The sequence below is a fragment of the Ixodes scapularis genome, unplaced genomic scaffold (genome assembly GCF_016920785.2).
Source record: "Ixodes scapularis isolate PalLabHiFi unplaced genomic scaffold, ASM1692078v2 PGA_scaffold8__174_contigs__length_109621045, whole genome shotgun sequence".
Lineage (NCBI taxonomy): Eukaryota > Metazoa > Arthropoda > Arachnida > Ixodida > Ixodidae > Ixodes > Ixodes scapularis.
The window spans coordinates 48,948,985-48,962,820 of NW_024609883.1; the positions used below are offsets into that span (position 1 = coordinate 48,948,985).

At 43.7% G+C, this 13,836-nt stretch overlaps 1 protein-coding gene across 1 annotated transcript in view; it reads left to right on the top strand.

Moving 5' to 3' along the window:
• LOC120839424 (alanine aminotransferase 2-like) overlaps positions 1–604 on the top strand; it is a 64,244-nt gene extending 63,640 nt beyond the window's left edge. Inside the window, exon 11 of the mRNA XM_040209705.3 lies at positions 514–604. Coding sequence (XP_040065639.2) covers positions 514–604 — 91 coding nt within the window. The remainder of the gene's footprint in view (positions 1–513) is intronic.
• The last annotated feature ends 13,232 nt before the right edge of the window (positions 605–13,836 follow it).

Here is a 13,836-nt window from a genome sequence, read left to right on the forward strand (position 1 = left end):
GTTTCACTCATCTAAGGAGATAATGAAAACCTACGAATGGATAACTACCAATTGGGAGTAATACTTGTCTGTTCGTCTGTGTTATCTTCCTAAATGTGTGAATTGTATAACCAACCCCCCTCCCCAACTTTCTGGGACATCAACACCTCGGTGCATGCAATAAATGAGGATTTCAACTGAACAACAAAAACATCTCAATGTTTCCCGGGAATACTTTCGATGACAACTATAACATATCAATACGCAGTAATTGAACTTTAGGACGCGCATGGCTCTTATTCCACAGTTCTAACTTTTTTTTTGCATAGAATCTTATGAGTTACATTTACAAAATTCTAAATTTTTGCTTTTCTTGACAAAAGATCATAATGTTCCAGAATACTGTGACTGCCTGGGCATCATAGAACGCAAATCAATTATAATTTTCACATTACCTCGAAAACCTTTCATTCCACGGAATGTCACAGGAAGTTGGCCGTGCTCATCCTGACTTTAATCACAAACATGTTTCAGAGTCACCATACTTCCACCAATGGCAAAGCTCCAGGATATGCTTGACCGAATCAAGGACTTCCACGAAGAATTCGCAAATGAATACAACTGAATGAGCTACTGTCGAAGAAGTGGGTTGCAGAATACGATGTAGTTGATGAGGAATAGGAAGTAAAATAAATCGATCGTAGTATTCCGTAGTTTTACAACGCCAGTTTTGCTCTGTGGACTGGACTTTATTAAAAGCATCGGTGAAGAAATATTTTATAGCAAATAAAACATATTCAAATAAATAAATCTACAGCTATAGAGTGGGCTAATTGCGTATGCAGGATTTATTTGGGAAGAGGGATGGCGAACTGAAAAAAATTTGCCTCCCCCCCCTGCGAAAGCAAAAAGCGGATATATTTATATTTTTGTGTACATCACAAACAACGCATGCTCAATGAATATATTAGATTATTCATATCGGTTTTCAAATCCACCAAAAAGATGAACCATTTATGAGAAGGAATGCATTGTCATTTATATTTTACAGCGTTAGCTGTTAGTGCGGCAGTAATCTTGCGAGTGTTTAACGAATCTATAAGACACCCTACCCTATACAAACGTAATAGAAATGTAATCGATAAGCGCCCAAACAAAGAACAACTAGAATGAACATCTTTCCAAGCAGCACGTTGTGAATAGGCCATCGCTGGTAAGTGCACGATGGCCAACCAGATTTTCGATGGCCCAAGGTTGGTCAAAGTGCTTGGCAGTGGTTTGGTCCTTGTCTAGTGACTGTCCGTTTACTTTAAGCCAGTCGCTGGCCATTCATTTTATGCCAGTTACTGGGCATTTATGCCATTGCCATTTCCGTTTGGCCAGCCACTGACCATTGAATTTCGGCCAATCAGTGGCCGAAAGTAGCTGTAGTTATACTCTTTATATATCATTTATCAGACTGCCAGAAAATTTGGGTGTTTCTCAGAAGATTGTCCAGAATTTCGGGATGTCAAGTCTGAGAACCCAACCCCAGAAACTTTTACATATTAATGACAAGCGAAGCTCCCCTGTAAGGTGGCTCAATATTTATTTCACTTTTTTTAGTTTTACGACGCTGGTTGCGTCTAGTCACGTTGGTAGTACTCAACGATGTAGGGGGGCTTAGAGTGATAAACCGGTATCCCACTCACCAGGCAAAAGTGACCCCCACTTGGCTGGTGCTATCCTTCCTCCCAAAGGTTTATCCAAAATTGTTAACGTGGAAGGGGGGGGGGGGGGGGGGGCGGGGATGTCACAAATATTTGGGGGGCTATAGGGGGGGAGGGGGAAGGGGAATGTAGACTTGTATGTGATTTGCGCAGACAATTCTGGGGGGGGGGGGGGGTGTTGGGGGGTCTCCTCCAATTGGCTGTCGCGATCCATCCTTCCTCGTCGACGTCATTCGTGACTCGTCAGAGTGGTGTCGACGAAGAAGGATGCATGTGGAAGCTGGCAGCTGCTCCCTGCCTACCAACGGAAGGCAGCAATTTATAACGTGTGCCGGAACCTGCGACCTACGATTCCATCGCAAGTGTGTGAACATTGCTGAAAAAGATTATGAACTTCTCGTGAGTAAAGGAGTCAGCACGTTCCAGTGTAAGGCGTGCACCAAACGGAAAGGACCCTCTTCAAGAAAGACTTGTCCAGCCCTGTCCCTGCGGTACCCGGTGGTGACGACGACAAAAAAGTGAATGACAAGTGGGAAGACGGAACTGATAATGAGACTGACCTCAGACGAATGACACTTCAACTTTGCCTGAAAGTGGACGCCCGGGATGTACGGGCGCTGCTGGCAGAAAACGTCCAGCTACAACTATATACACGAACTCAACTCTCCTACGTCACGCCGCGGTGGTGGCGCGTCGGGCGCACTTCCGGTTTGGGGTGGTGGGCAGAAGTCGCCGTGTGAGACATGCATTCCTGTGTTCTTTTGGAAGAAACCAGACAGAAAACCTGCCTTCTCGTCAAAATGCTGCGTCGGGGGCTGTACCAAGAGTCTGGAAAGGTTTGAAGATCAGTTTTCACTTGTTTCTGCACCCTCCGTTTGTCCGAGAACGTGGATAGTAGCCGTGAAAAGGGCAAACCAGACGCTGTCGAACTACGATTGCCTGTGCAGACAACACTTTGTGGTCGCCAGATGCATTTGATTTGTTCCAACATGAACGAGAGAAAACCGGCAAGTTGTCCGGACCACCCACGGGTTCAGTGCGTCTTCAAATACACACGGCCGCCTGATCGTTCGAACTTTCGTCTGCTCTTTCAAACTTGTCTGCTTTTTGTCGTCTGCTCGTTCAAACAAAAGCGGCCCGTAGACCAAACTTTGACCCGGTGATTGCAATAAAAAGTAATTGCAGGCTTCAAAAGACTTAAGTATAGGCTCGGTGTAAACAGTAGATACAAAATGTTGATCATTGGTACCGCTGGCCGTCACCGACTTGTTACGCTTGGTCTGTTCCCGCTTCTGATTTTCAGTATCGACGTCGATTATCGCCGCTACTTGCTACACTTTTGCAGCACGAGCGACGTTGCGACAGAAAATAGCTAGAAGAATCTCATCATGGTTTTGGCGTCCATTCTGCGGCGTTCGTGCGAATGAATCGCCGCACGTCAAATTATTTACACAAAGTTTAGCGGTGTAACGAGCCTTGATAATTTCGCTCAGGCGATTAAAGTGATAAGACATTGCGATGAGGACGTAGAATCGACAATTCCAACGCGAAAAAGAGTATGCAGACTCACACAGGCGCCGACAACGTGACTCCAACGGTCTGTGGACGCGGGACGCGGTGCTTTTTGCTCGTACTTAGTTGCGCATGCGTTCGGACTGTCGTCTGCTCTTTCAAACTTGTCTGCTTTTTTGTCGTCAGCTCGTTCAAACGACAGCAACCCGGAAACCAAACGTTGACCCGGTAATTGCGATAAGAACTAAGTGCAGGCATCAAAACATTTTTGAAGGTTGGTTGGGTTAAGTAGGCTAAGTGTAAAACAGATACAAGAAGATGTTGATCATTATCAGTGGCCATCACCGACTTGTAATGCCCGATTATACTTGCAGTTTTCAGTATCGACGTGCACCACCTCAGCTACGGTCCATGCTTTCGCAGCCCGAGCGACGTCGCGACTGAAAATAGCGAGCAGAATCTCATCGTGGGAGTCAGGCTTTAGCGCCCATTCTGTGGCGTCCACGTGAAATGAATCGCCGCACGTCACATTATTAACGCAAAGTTTTGCCTCGTTAGTTTTACTGAAGCCGCTCAAGTAGTCAGACATTGTTAGGAGGACGAAGAATCAACAATTCCAACGCGAAAAAGAGTACGGGGACTCCCACCGACGCCGACAGCAACGCAATTCAATGGTTTGTTTATGGGCGACGGCGGGCTTCTTGCCCACCATCCACCGCGCATGCGCGGCGCCGGTGGCGTCCACTAGGGGCGCTCCGGTTTGTTTGTAATATATCAAGCTGGTGAAGAATTTGGGTCCTAAATCTAAGGCAAAACTAAGGGAGGTAGTGAGTACCATGATAACAAAAGGAAATATTCCAGATGAATGGAGGCTTAGTAGGATGAGTATGATATATAAGGGAAAGGGAGATAAGTCTGATATTAGGAATTATCGTCCTATAACTGTGACACCGGTTATTTACAGGTTGGTAATGCAGATTATAAAGAACAGACTGGAAGAATGGGTAGATTGCGAGGGCATACTGGGCGAATTACAGAACGGGTTTCGAAAACAAAGAAGGTTGGAGGACAATTTATTTTCTCTAACACAGTGTATAGAAATAGCGCAAAAAGAAAACAGACAGCTCTGGCTGGCATTTCTGGATATCAAGGGTGCCTATGACAATGTGAACCAAAGAAACCTGTGGGACATAATGGAGAACTTAAACCTAGATGAAGGACTAACAGCACTATTTAGGAACATTTACAAAGATAACAAGGTGATTATAACATGGGAAGGAAAGGCGACAGGGAAAATAGAGATAAGACGCGGCCTTAGGCAGGGGTGCCCGTTATCGCCTTTGCTGTTTATGTTGTATCTGAGAGGATTGGAGGATAGACTAGAGAAGAGTGGGCTTGGGTTCAACCTTTTTTACAGTAAGCTAGGCCAAAAAATTCAGCAATCGTTACCGGGATTGATGTATGCGGATGATATTGTACTAATGGCTAACAACAGGACAGAGTTGCAGGAATTAATGAGCATCTGTGGTAGGGAAGGAAAGGAATTAGGTTTAGAATTCAGTAGCGAAAAATCGGCAGTCATGATTTTTAACGAGGATGAAGTTGAGAGGCTGAAGATACAGAATATTACAGTTGAGAGAGCTAGTAAATACAAGTATCTAGGAGTATGGATATGTGATGGTGCAGAATATCTCAGAGACCATGAAAAGTATATAATAGGTAAGGGCAACAGAAATGCAGCTGTAATGAAAAATAGAGCACTTTGGAATTACAACAGGTATGAGGTGGTGAGAGAGATTTGGAAAGGGGTCATGGTGCCTGGCTTGACTTTTGGAAACGCAGTGCTATGCATGAAATCCGAAGTGCATGCGAGACTAGAAATAAAACAGCGCGGAGTAGGTAGACTGGCTTTGGGGGCACATTGCAAAACGCCAAACCAGGGAGTACAAGGAGACATGGGATGGGCATCATTTGAGAGCAGGGAAGCGGTGAGCAAGGTAGAATTTGAGGATAGGTTGAGGCAAATGGACGGGGAGCAATGGGCACGAAAGGTTTTCAGCTATTTATACATGAGGAGTGTAGACACAAAGTGGAGACAGCGCACTAGGAAATTAAGAGGAAAGTTTTTGGGCTATAGCGAAGATACGGAAGAGCAAGTCTCAGTTAAGAAGAAAGTTAAGTCCACAGAAAGGGATTGGTGGCTAGAGGGAATGCAGACAAAGACGGCTCTGGAAAGCTATAGATTAAACAAAAGAGTTATTGCCAAAGAAAGCATTTATGACAATTCTAGGGGAAGCTCATTGCTGTTTGAGGCAAGAACGGGTGTTCTGCGAACCAGAACATACAGAGTGAAGTACCAGGAAATTGATACAGTGTGCACTGCTTGTGGAGAGGAGGACGAGACGGCTGAGCACTTGATACTCTACTGTAAAGGGCTTCACCCTATGCCTACCGAAGACAACATAGATTTAATAAAGTCATTGGGTTTTAGAGACAGCGAAGGGAGAGTGGATTTCAAGACTGTAGAGATTACCAAGCAAAGATTAAGTGAATGGCGGCAGAAATCGAGAGAAAACTAGGTATTTTCTTATCCACTGATGGCAAGGGGGTTTCATAGCCTCACTTTCTTTGCACTGCGGAGTGAATATAGATTTCACATTTAAATATTCTAAGCTTAAATGGTAAAACAAAATGGCTAGGTGGCGTAAGCTACCGCCCGATCCAAACACTCTAAGCCCTGTCCCACTTAGTAAGAGGGATATTTCTTCGATTTTTTCCCACTTAACTTTAAGAGGGGCGACAGACCTCTTAATATTACATGGAGATTCTCCCTCTTAATTAAGTGAGACACCAGCCCTCTTAAAGTAGGCGATACGGCGTCTCCCTTAAATTTGAGGTCAGAGTCCCTTGGTAAGAGGGACATTTTTTATATATTTTCTTCCTTAAGTTTGGAGGGACGGTGGCCCGCTTAAAATGCAGGGGTATAGTCCCCCTTAAGTCGGGGTCACGCTGCTTGCACATCATACAAAATACATTCTGCAGACATGTTCCGGAACGAGTCACCGCGACACCCACGCCTCGTACGCCACGAGGCAACCAATCAAGAGGTTGCTTTGTCACGTGGCATACAAAGCACGGATGTCGCGGTGACTCGTTTTGGAACATGTCTGCAGAATGTGTTTTGTATGATGTATAAGCAGCGTGACCCCGACTTTAGGTTATCTCTTTTATTGTATCGTAGAATTTCTGCTCCTTCGTGTTTGGACTGTAGGGTGACATGCTGCACTGCAGTGATATAGTTCTCGCACTTTCGCTGATATTGTTTAACCAAAGTTATTCTGTGCTGCGTAACAGAATTGAAATTTGATCTGTATATTATGTTTGATAAACGGAATCAATGTGTTAAATAAAACAGTGACAATGTTTAAGAGTAAACACGTGTTTTATTTGCCATGACACAAGAAAATATCTTGAAATGTCTTTATCAAAATAGTAATTTTATACCGATGTTCTGGTAGCTTTTACGGATAAAAAAAGACGTTAGAACGACGCCAGAAATCGGCGTTTCTTGAAAAATATCACACAAAAAATTACGTGCTGCAAAGTGACTCCTTTTGCCTATCATAAATAACAACATAGCAATCGTGTTGAATTTTTTTTTTTTGTTAGCGGGTAACATAAAAAAATAAGTATACATTTTTCCCCCACAACACTTGGAAAGAAAATCAGCATAACTCTCGGAGGCAGCTCAGCGAATGTAGATGCCGAAACATATGATATTATACAAAAAAAGAATGAATTGCGACACTAAGCACAACAAGCGTGACGTTTTAAAATTGCTTAATGTCACAACTCAGACTGGGTTTTTTGGTCTAATCTTATGTTTCGGCATCGTGATTCGCTGAGCTGCTTCCGTGAGTTAAGGTGATTGACTTTCCAAGTGCTGTTCCGGAAAGTAGATTCCTGTGCTTTTTTTAGAGCGTAGTTACCTGCTTCATAGCATTAAAAACGAATTATTCGGCGTCTCTTGCCATCAGCAGAAGCTCAGAATTTATGTTGTTTTTGAACGGCCATAAGCAATTGTCTGAGCTTCTCTGACATAAACTGAATCGAAACACTTTATTTTCAACGAGCAGACACTAGAGGAGTCCAAGGGTTTGTCCATATGCCATAGGGTAGGAGAGTCCCGTTATGTAAGACACCCATAAGCACATGACTAGTGCCCCCTCCATAGTCGTGCTAGCGGAGAGTTTCACTGACCGGTTACCAGAAACGATCCGTTTCTCCGAACCGAAGAAAGTCTTGGGTCCTGGAACTTTTTCGTCAAGGGTAAAATCGGCCTGCAAGCAGCAATTGTTAAAAAAAAAAAATGCGTCAGCGTCAAACTTACATTTCTATTTTTGCATTCGCTTTTTCACATACCATAAGTGATGAGAGAACTTCTGGCCTCCTCCAGTTTTCCCAGCATGGTGACGATCGTGTTATGGAACCGAAGCTGTGCATCCACCTTTAGCTGAATGAAAGACCATACTGTTTTCCTTTAGATAGAGAGAGTGGGAATTAGAATGAAGGTAATGAAGCGCTTTCACCTGTTTTCAAGCAGTCGGTAGGAAACAAATGCGAAAATAAAGTGCAAACAGCTCAAAGATTTGGAACCCAATCTGTATACGATGAAATAGCGAGTGACATTAGCTTATGACGTAACTTCTGCTACTATTAATATTTGGTACGAGAATAGACTGCTGTTTTAAGTAATTTACGAGAATCGTTTTTGTATTAGCAAGACAAAACGAAAACGCATTTAGTAGTAGATGAACATTAGAAGCCCCGCCCCGTGTGCTTTGGAAAGCATGGATTGTATTTGCGGCTCGAAGCTGCAGAAGAGATCTAATGCATGTTCTAGAAAGCAACATAATCAAATAAAAAATTATATTTCTGTAGACATTTCGGCGCTAGCCATTCATTTATTTTTTTTTTTTTCAGAAGCAACGCATATGCCAACAGAACGTGAATAGAGCCTACCTACATACCAGAATACAAAAAGTTCATAATTACCGAGTTCGTTGTGGGCCGTGTGCGGGTGGCCGCAGTAAGCTCACCACTCAGGGTGGTGCGTTCCACCGTGCAGAGGGTCCCGGTGGAGCTCTTTAACCGAGCAAGCCGAGCAGAATCCCCGTCTGATTCCCTTCATGTCAACGTTCGTTGCCCTTGCCTCACTCTGAAAACAAGATTTTTAACGGTCAGTCATTTAACGCCCATAGACAAGCTAGCCCTAAAGCGCCTAAGAAAAAAAAAATTAGAAAAAGAAGTTCTGTTTATATATTTTTCGCAGATGTACCACACAGAAAAAAAAATATTCAACCAGCTACAGAAAACAAAGAGCATCATAGACATCATGAATAAAACCTCCAAAAACAAAAGCATGGTCAACGCCGAAAAAAAAAAACAAAAAAAACTGGTAGCTTTGCCGGCGCGACCGTCAAAATATAACGAACAAAAAAGTACGCCAAGGAAATATTAAAAAAAAAAAAAAAGTACTCCCGGGCCACCGCTCCACCCTTCCCCTCTTTCCGCAGACGCCGCGACGCCGACACAACGCAAACGCGAGAAGGAAAAAAACCTTTTTTTTTTTTTTTTTTTTTTTTTTTTTTTTTGGGGGGGGGGGGGGTTGAAGCTCGTCCACTTCTTCCCCCCCCCTCTTTTCACGTACATGCACACACATTATGGGTTTTTGCTCGCCTCTCACTTGATAAAAAAGTTCATAATCACTGCAACGCTAACGATGTCTACATCATAACGTTGCAGTCTCAATTGCTGTAATGAATTCTGAAGGTGAACAAACGCAAATACGCCTACATTGTTTCCGTCAATCAACGCTCTCGGGCGGTAAACCGCAAGCATTTAGAGTGCACACCGAGAAACAAATCAGTGAGCCAAGCTTACAAACACCGACAGCCCCAGCTAGGGTGCCTTTATGTTGGCTATGCCTTAGGGAGGGCGATGCCATCCTTTGTAGTACCCGATGCCGACAGTGTACGCTCACGGATAAGATAAAAGGAAATTGCCGTTAATAAAATGCCGGCGTAGCAGTGCCAAAGCTAGCAGCTCGAGCTGAGAGAAGAACGAACGCGTGTTCAAAATTAAAAAGTAGACAAAAGCGTCGGACAGAAAATGGTGTGATATCACCAGCCTAGGACATACGCGTACACATTGGGACACCCTAGCCCGCTAACAGTGTTTTGTACGAAAGACAGCCCTGCGGTTCACGGCAGGGCAAACGATTAGCGACGCTTTGTCCTTAGCTGAACGAGCAGATCCAGGAAGCGACCGCGTCCGTGGACTACAGCTGAACAACACTCTCTTTCTACATGTAAAGGTCGTGCATCTCACAGCCAGCGTGAAAATATTGATGGCTCGTTATTCCCACCCGCAATGCACCCAAAACAAAAGCGTCAATATGACAGGATTACTCACCCGAAGGAAGTCAAACGAGCAGCATGACGCTTGCGGCTCTCCGGCAACGACCGTTTCCAGCTCTCCGTGAATTGGCGCGAAGCCTCAGCACCGTCCGAACTCTTTGCCGTGGATTAGTGCGCCTGCCCCTCTCCTCCTGACCGAACTACATTGGTCCAGTTAAGAGGGACCAGTCCCCTCTTGATATGAAGGGAGACGCGTGAATCTTTCTGTCGGTCTTTCCTGTTCAGAGGGACCAACGAAACGGTTTCCTTGGTCTCTCTTAATATGTTGGTGTCCCTCTAGATGTTGCTATTTTATTTTTCAATTTCCCTCTTAAAAAGAGCTGTCTCCCTGAAAGCATTGTTGTCCCCTCTAAAATCAGAGGGACAGCGTTTTTTATGAGAGACCGGTTTTAGAGTGAAGGGCTCAGCCGTATTCATCCATCCATCCATCCAAACATGAGTTGGTGTATACAACTGGCACGTAACACGGATCTACTACGCAAATCACTAGCCTCCGAGTTTGTACGTTTGTACCATCCCAGTCGTCCGTTTTGGCAGCTTCTTCTGCAAGTCATGCGTCAGCAATTCGGGACTCTCCGGACAATTTTGTCATGCAAGTCACAAAGCCAGCGCGCAACAAGGGACCAACTACAGTGCATACGGCAGCTCCCTCGAAGAACGGCAAAGCTGTCGATGCCTCAGAACAAGCAGTAACCAGCCAAAAACTGATACCGACGGTTTCACGACCGTTCAGAAGGGGAGAGTCAAGCCAGCCACTGAAACAAGCACCGCAAGTAAGCTTACGTCTGTACCTCGTCCTCCAAGGAGTAGGGCCCTCTTTGTGACTCTGCTTGACCCAGAAACAACCGTTGACGATTTTACTGAGCTGCTCAGCACAGTCGCAGTTAAGAAATCGGTTGTGTGCACTCAACATTCTTCGCATGAGAGCTACACGTCGTTTCGTATTGATTATGAGTGGGACAATTTTGAGAGGATCAATGGGGCTGATGTTTGGCGCTATCAAAACAAAACGGCCCTCCGCCGCCGACTTTGTAAACATTCCAATTATCGACCCCTACAAACGCACGTACAAGTCCTTAACCTACCTCTCGTGTTCACAATATCCGATTCCCGGTACAACGCCGAAAGGTCGACGACACGGACGTGCCATCAACGGCATAATGCGCGTACATAATCAGGACACATTCCGAACGAAGCTCGCAAAAGCAGCTATAAACAATACAAAGCACCTTCGTAGACGAAGAACCTATATACACGGAGCTCTATAAGCAGGTGTAAGGTTACAACGTCCACGTTCGCCTTTACTTGGGGCCCATTGATCCCGGTAGAGGGCATGCGCCGTGCCGTAAGGATCGATGCTCGAACCCCCGAAGAAGGCAAAAACATACAAAATTACACAACACGCCCGCTCTAGCCAAAATGAAAACAAATAAAAACAAAAGATTTGAGAGCCACTGCTGACGAAACTCCTACTGTTTTGATTACACAGTGCAACTCCTCCTGTAGTAGAGCTCTATATAAAACTAAGCATCCGAAACAGACACGCACAAGTGAAATACTCCGAATACAATAAACATTTTTTCCACATACTCGACCGTTAAAGTTCATAAAAATAAAAACTATGCGACTACATGTTCAGTGGGGAAGCAGATCGCAACCCTTGGCCGGGTATTGCATTCTGATCATAGTGCCCTTAGATACGCGACAAAGCGTCCGCATTCGAGTGCAAGCGACCCTGTTTGTACTCTACAATCTGGTAGACCTGCAGCAACATGCTCCACCTGTGTAGAAGGTCATTGTTCTGCCTGCTGTTGTTTATGACCAGATGACGTCTCGAAAGAGCGCATTTTCACACGACGATACGCCATTTTTTGTTTTTAAATTCCGGGAATGTACATTGAACTCGGTAGTTTTACTTTCCTCGGAAAATACCGGACAAAAATGCTTCAGTAAAAAACTAGCACATCCTCAGAGAATGTACTTCAAGTAAAGTATAAATTTTCTAAAAAGTAGTTCTTTAAGTATCATGTACTTAGAATACTTCCCAACTCTGCTTGTTTATTATTTCTTATATAAAAACGTTGGAGGCATTACTAAGGTTGCACGACCGATGTTCGAATCTTTAAAGATCTGCATAGTCTGAGTTTTGAGAGGTAAAGACAACGCAAAAAGGTCATCTTTGCGTTGCCCTTTAGCACGTGGTACTTCGAGTAAAGCACACAGAACGGGAACACCATATTAGCTTCAGAGCGGGTGCTGCATTTTAGTTGCCCCCTTCGAGTGAGGATGCAGTGTGTACAGCTTCTGTAGAAGGCGAGAGTTCTTCCGTTGGGGAGAAGCGGGGACCAGCCCTTTTTTCAAACGGGTCAAGACTCCTTGCGCTTCGCGGCACAAAGAAACGTCGATCTTCGGCGCTAATACCGCAGTTACTCGGCCTCTCTTGCGCCGTGTCTGTTCGCTCCCCGCGCCTCGTAGCAGTGTTGTTGCACTGGAGGGCTCGTGAAACTTCTAAGGGGTTTCGGACTCTCCAAACCACTTTCTCTCTCCCACCCTTCTTTTCTACGCCACATGCTTCCCCTAGCTCTTTGCAAATATCAGATGATCTTCCAACATCTTATCTCTTTTTCTGCAGTTTGTTGACAGGCAAAACAACCACTAAAATTAGGAAGTAATTTGTAATTTGAGTAGAAGTTACTCGAAAAAAGTAATTAAAGCGAACTACTAATTACCGAAATAAAAATTTAATTGAAAGTTACTAAACTACTCAGAAAAGTAGTTAAACTAGAGCAACTTGAGTAGAGTAGTTGAACTACATACAGTCTGCTTCTTTGTGATGCTCCCGGAGCTCGTCGTTTACGCAGCGACCCGTTTGACTGATGTATTCGGCGCCCGTAGGACATGGGCCTGGAACGGTCTGCTCAGTCTTGCACGTGGTGAGCCTGTTAGCATGCTTCTTGGTACAGCGGGGCGGCGGGGTCGAGTCCCTTTTTGTTTACCGTCTTGCACAGGTCTCCCAGCCTCGAATTGCATGTGAAAACTACATCTGCGTCAAATATGGAGGCTATGGGTTTAAACCGGTGTGCCATCGTGTGTACGTACATACTCTAACCGACATGTTTGTAAAACGCAAGAACGAAAGAAAAAATAGCTTTTTGCTTGACATCTGCGAAGCCGTCCTAGAGCTCCCCTCGCCCCCTTTTTTTTTTTTTTCTTGTGCTACAAACTTGCAAACAACGTGCGCATAAAAAAAAAGTACAGCATTTGTTTTTCTTTTTTTTCAGGTAAGTATATATATATATATATATATATATATATATATATATATATATATATATATATATATATATATATAGGTGGTTTCATCTCAAATCGTGCAGGCAAAAAGGGTCGAAATTATAATTTCGATGAAAAAAAGATATGTTATGGCGCCGTTTCTAAAACCGTAGTCGACACAAACCGCAAGTTTTTCGGATTTTTTGTTCTCGACTTATGAATTCTTAAAGAGGCCGCGGCGAAAAGCAGTGTTTTTCACACCCGTCGTGGGTCGGGTGTTTCGCTTGATCTCCCGCCATGGATTTTCAGTCCACATTATATTATCTTTTTTCAAGCACTCTGTGGACACATTTAAAAGGCTACAATACCATAAAATAATTTTAGGCCTTTTTCTTTTTTTCTGTAAAAATGTCAAAAACGTCTCCTCGGTCAATTGTTGACGAATTTTGACAATTAATTACTTTCGATCTACTTGGGTTACACCAATATTTTTTATGTCCACGGAGAGCCCAAAACACGCTCTTTATATTTATTATAAAATGCCTTCGCTGTATAAAATATCCTTTGCGGTACGTTTACGTTAATATTATGAAAAAAACAAAAAGTACCATTTTTGAAATTGATTTTCTCAAAAAACCATTTTTTATTTTTTTCATTTTTTGTTCAAATTTAGATATGATAGTTGTCTACACGAAAATCAAGCCTAGAAAGTGTATATTTTGTTTGCATGTTTTATATTTACGCCTCAATATCGGAAAAAGACGTCTTTGTTTTGCAAGACCCAAGTCAGACATAGCGATCCATGCGTCTCTATGAATTGTGAAAAAGTTTTCTTGAATTTTCTTCTGCATTTTGTAATAAATTATAAACGGATTTTGTGGTAT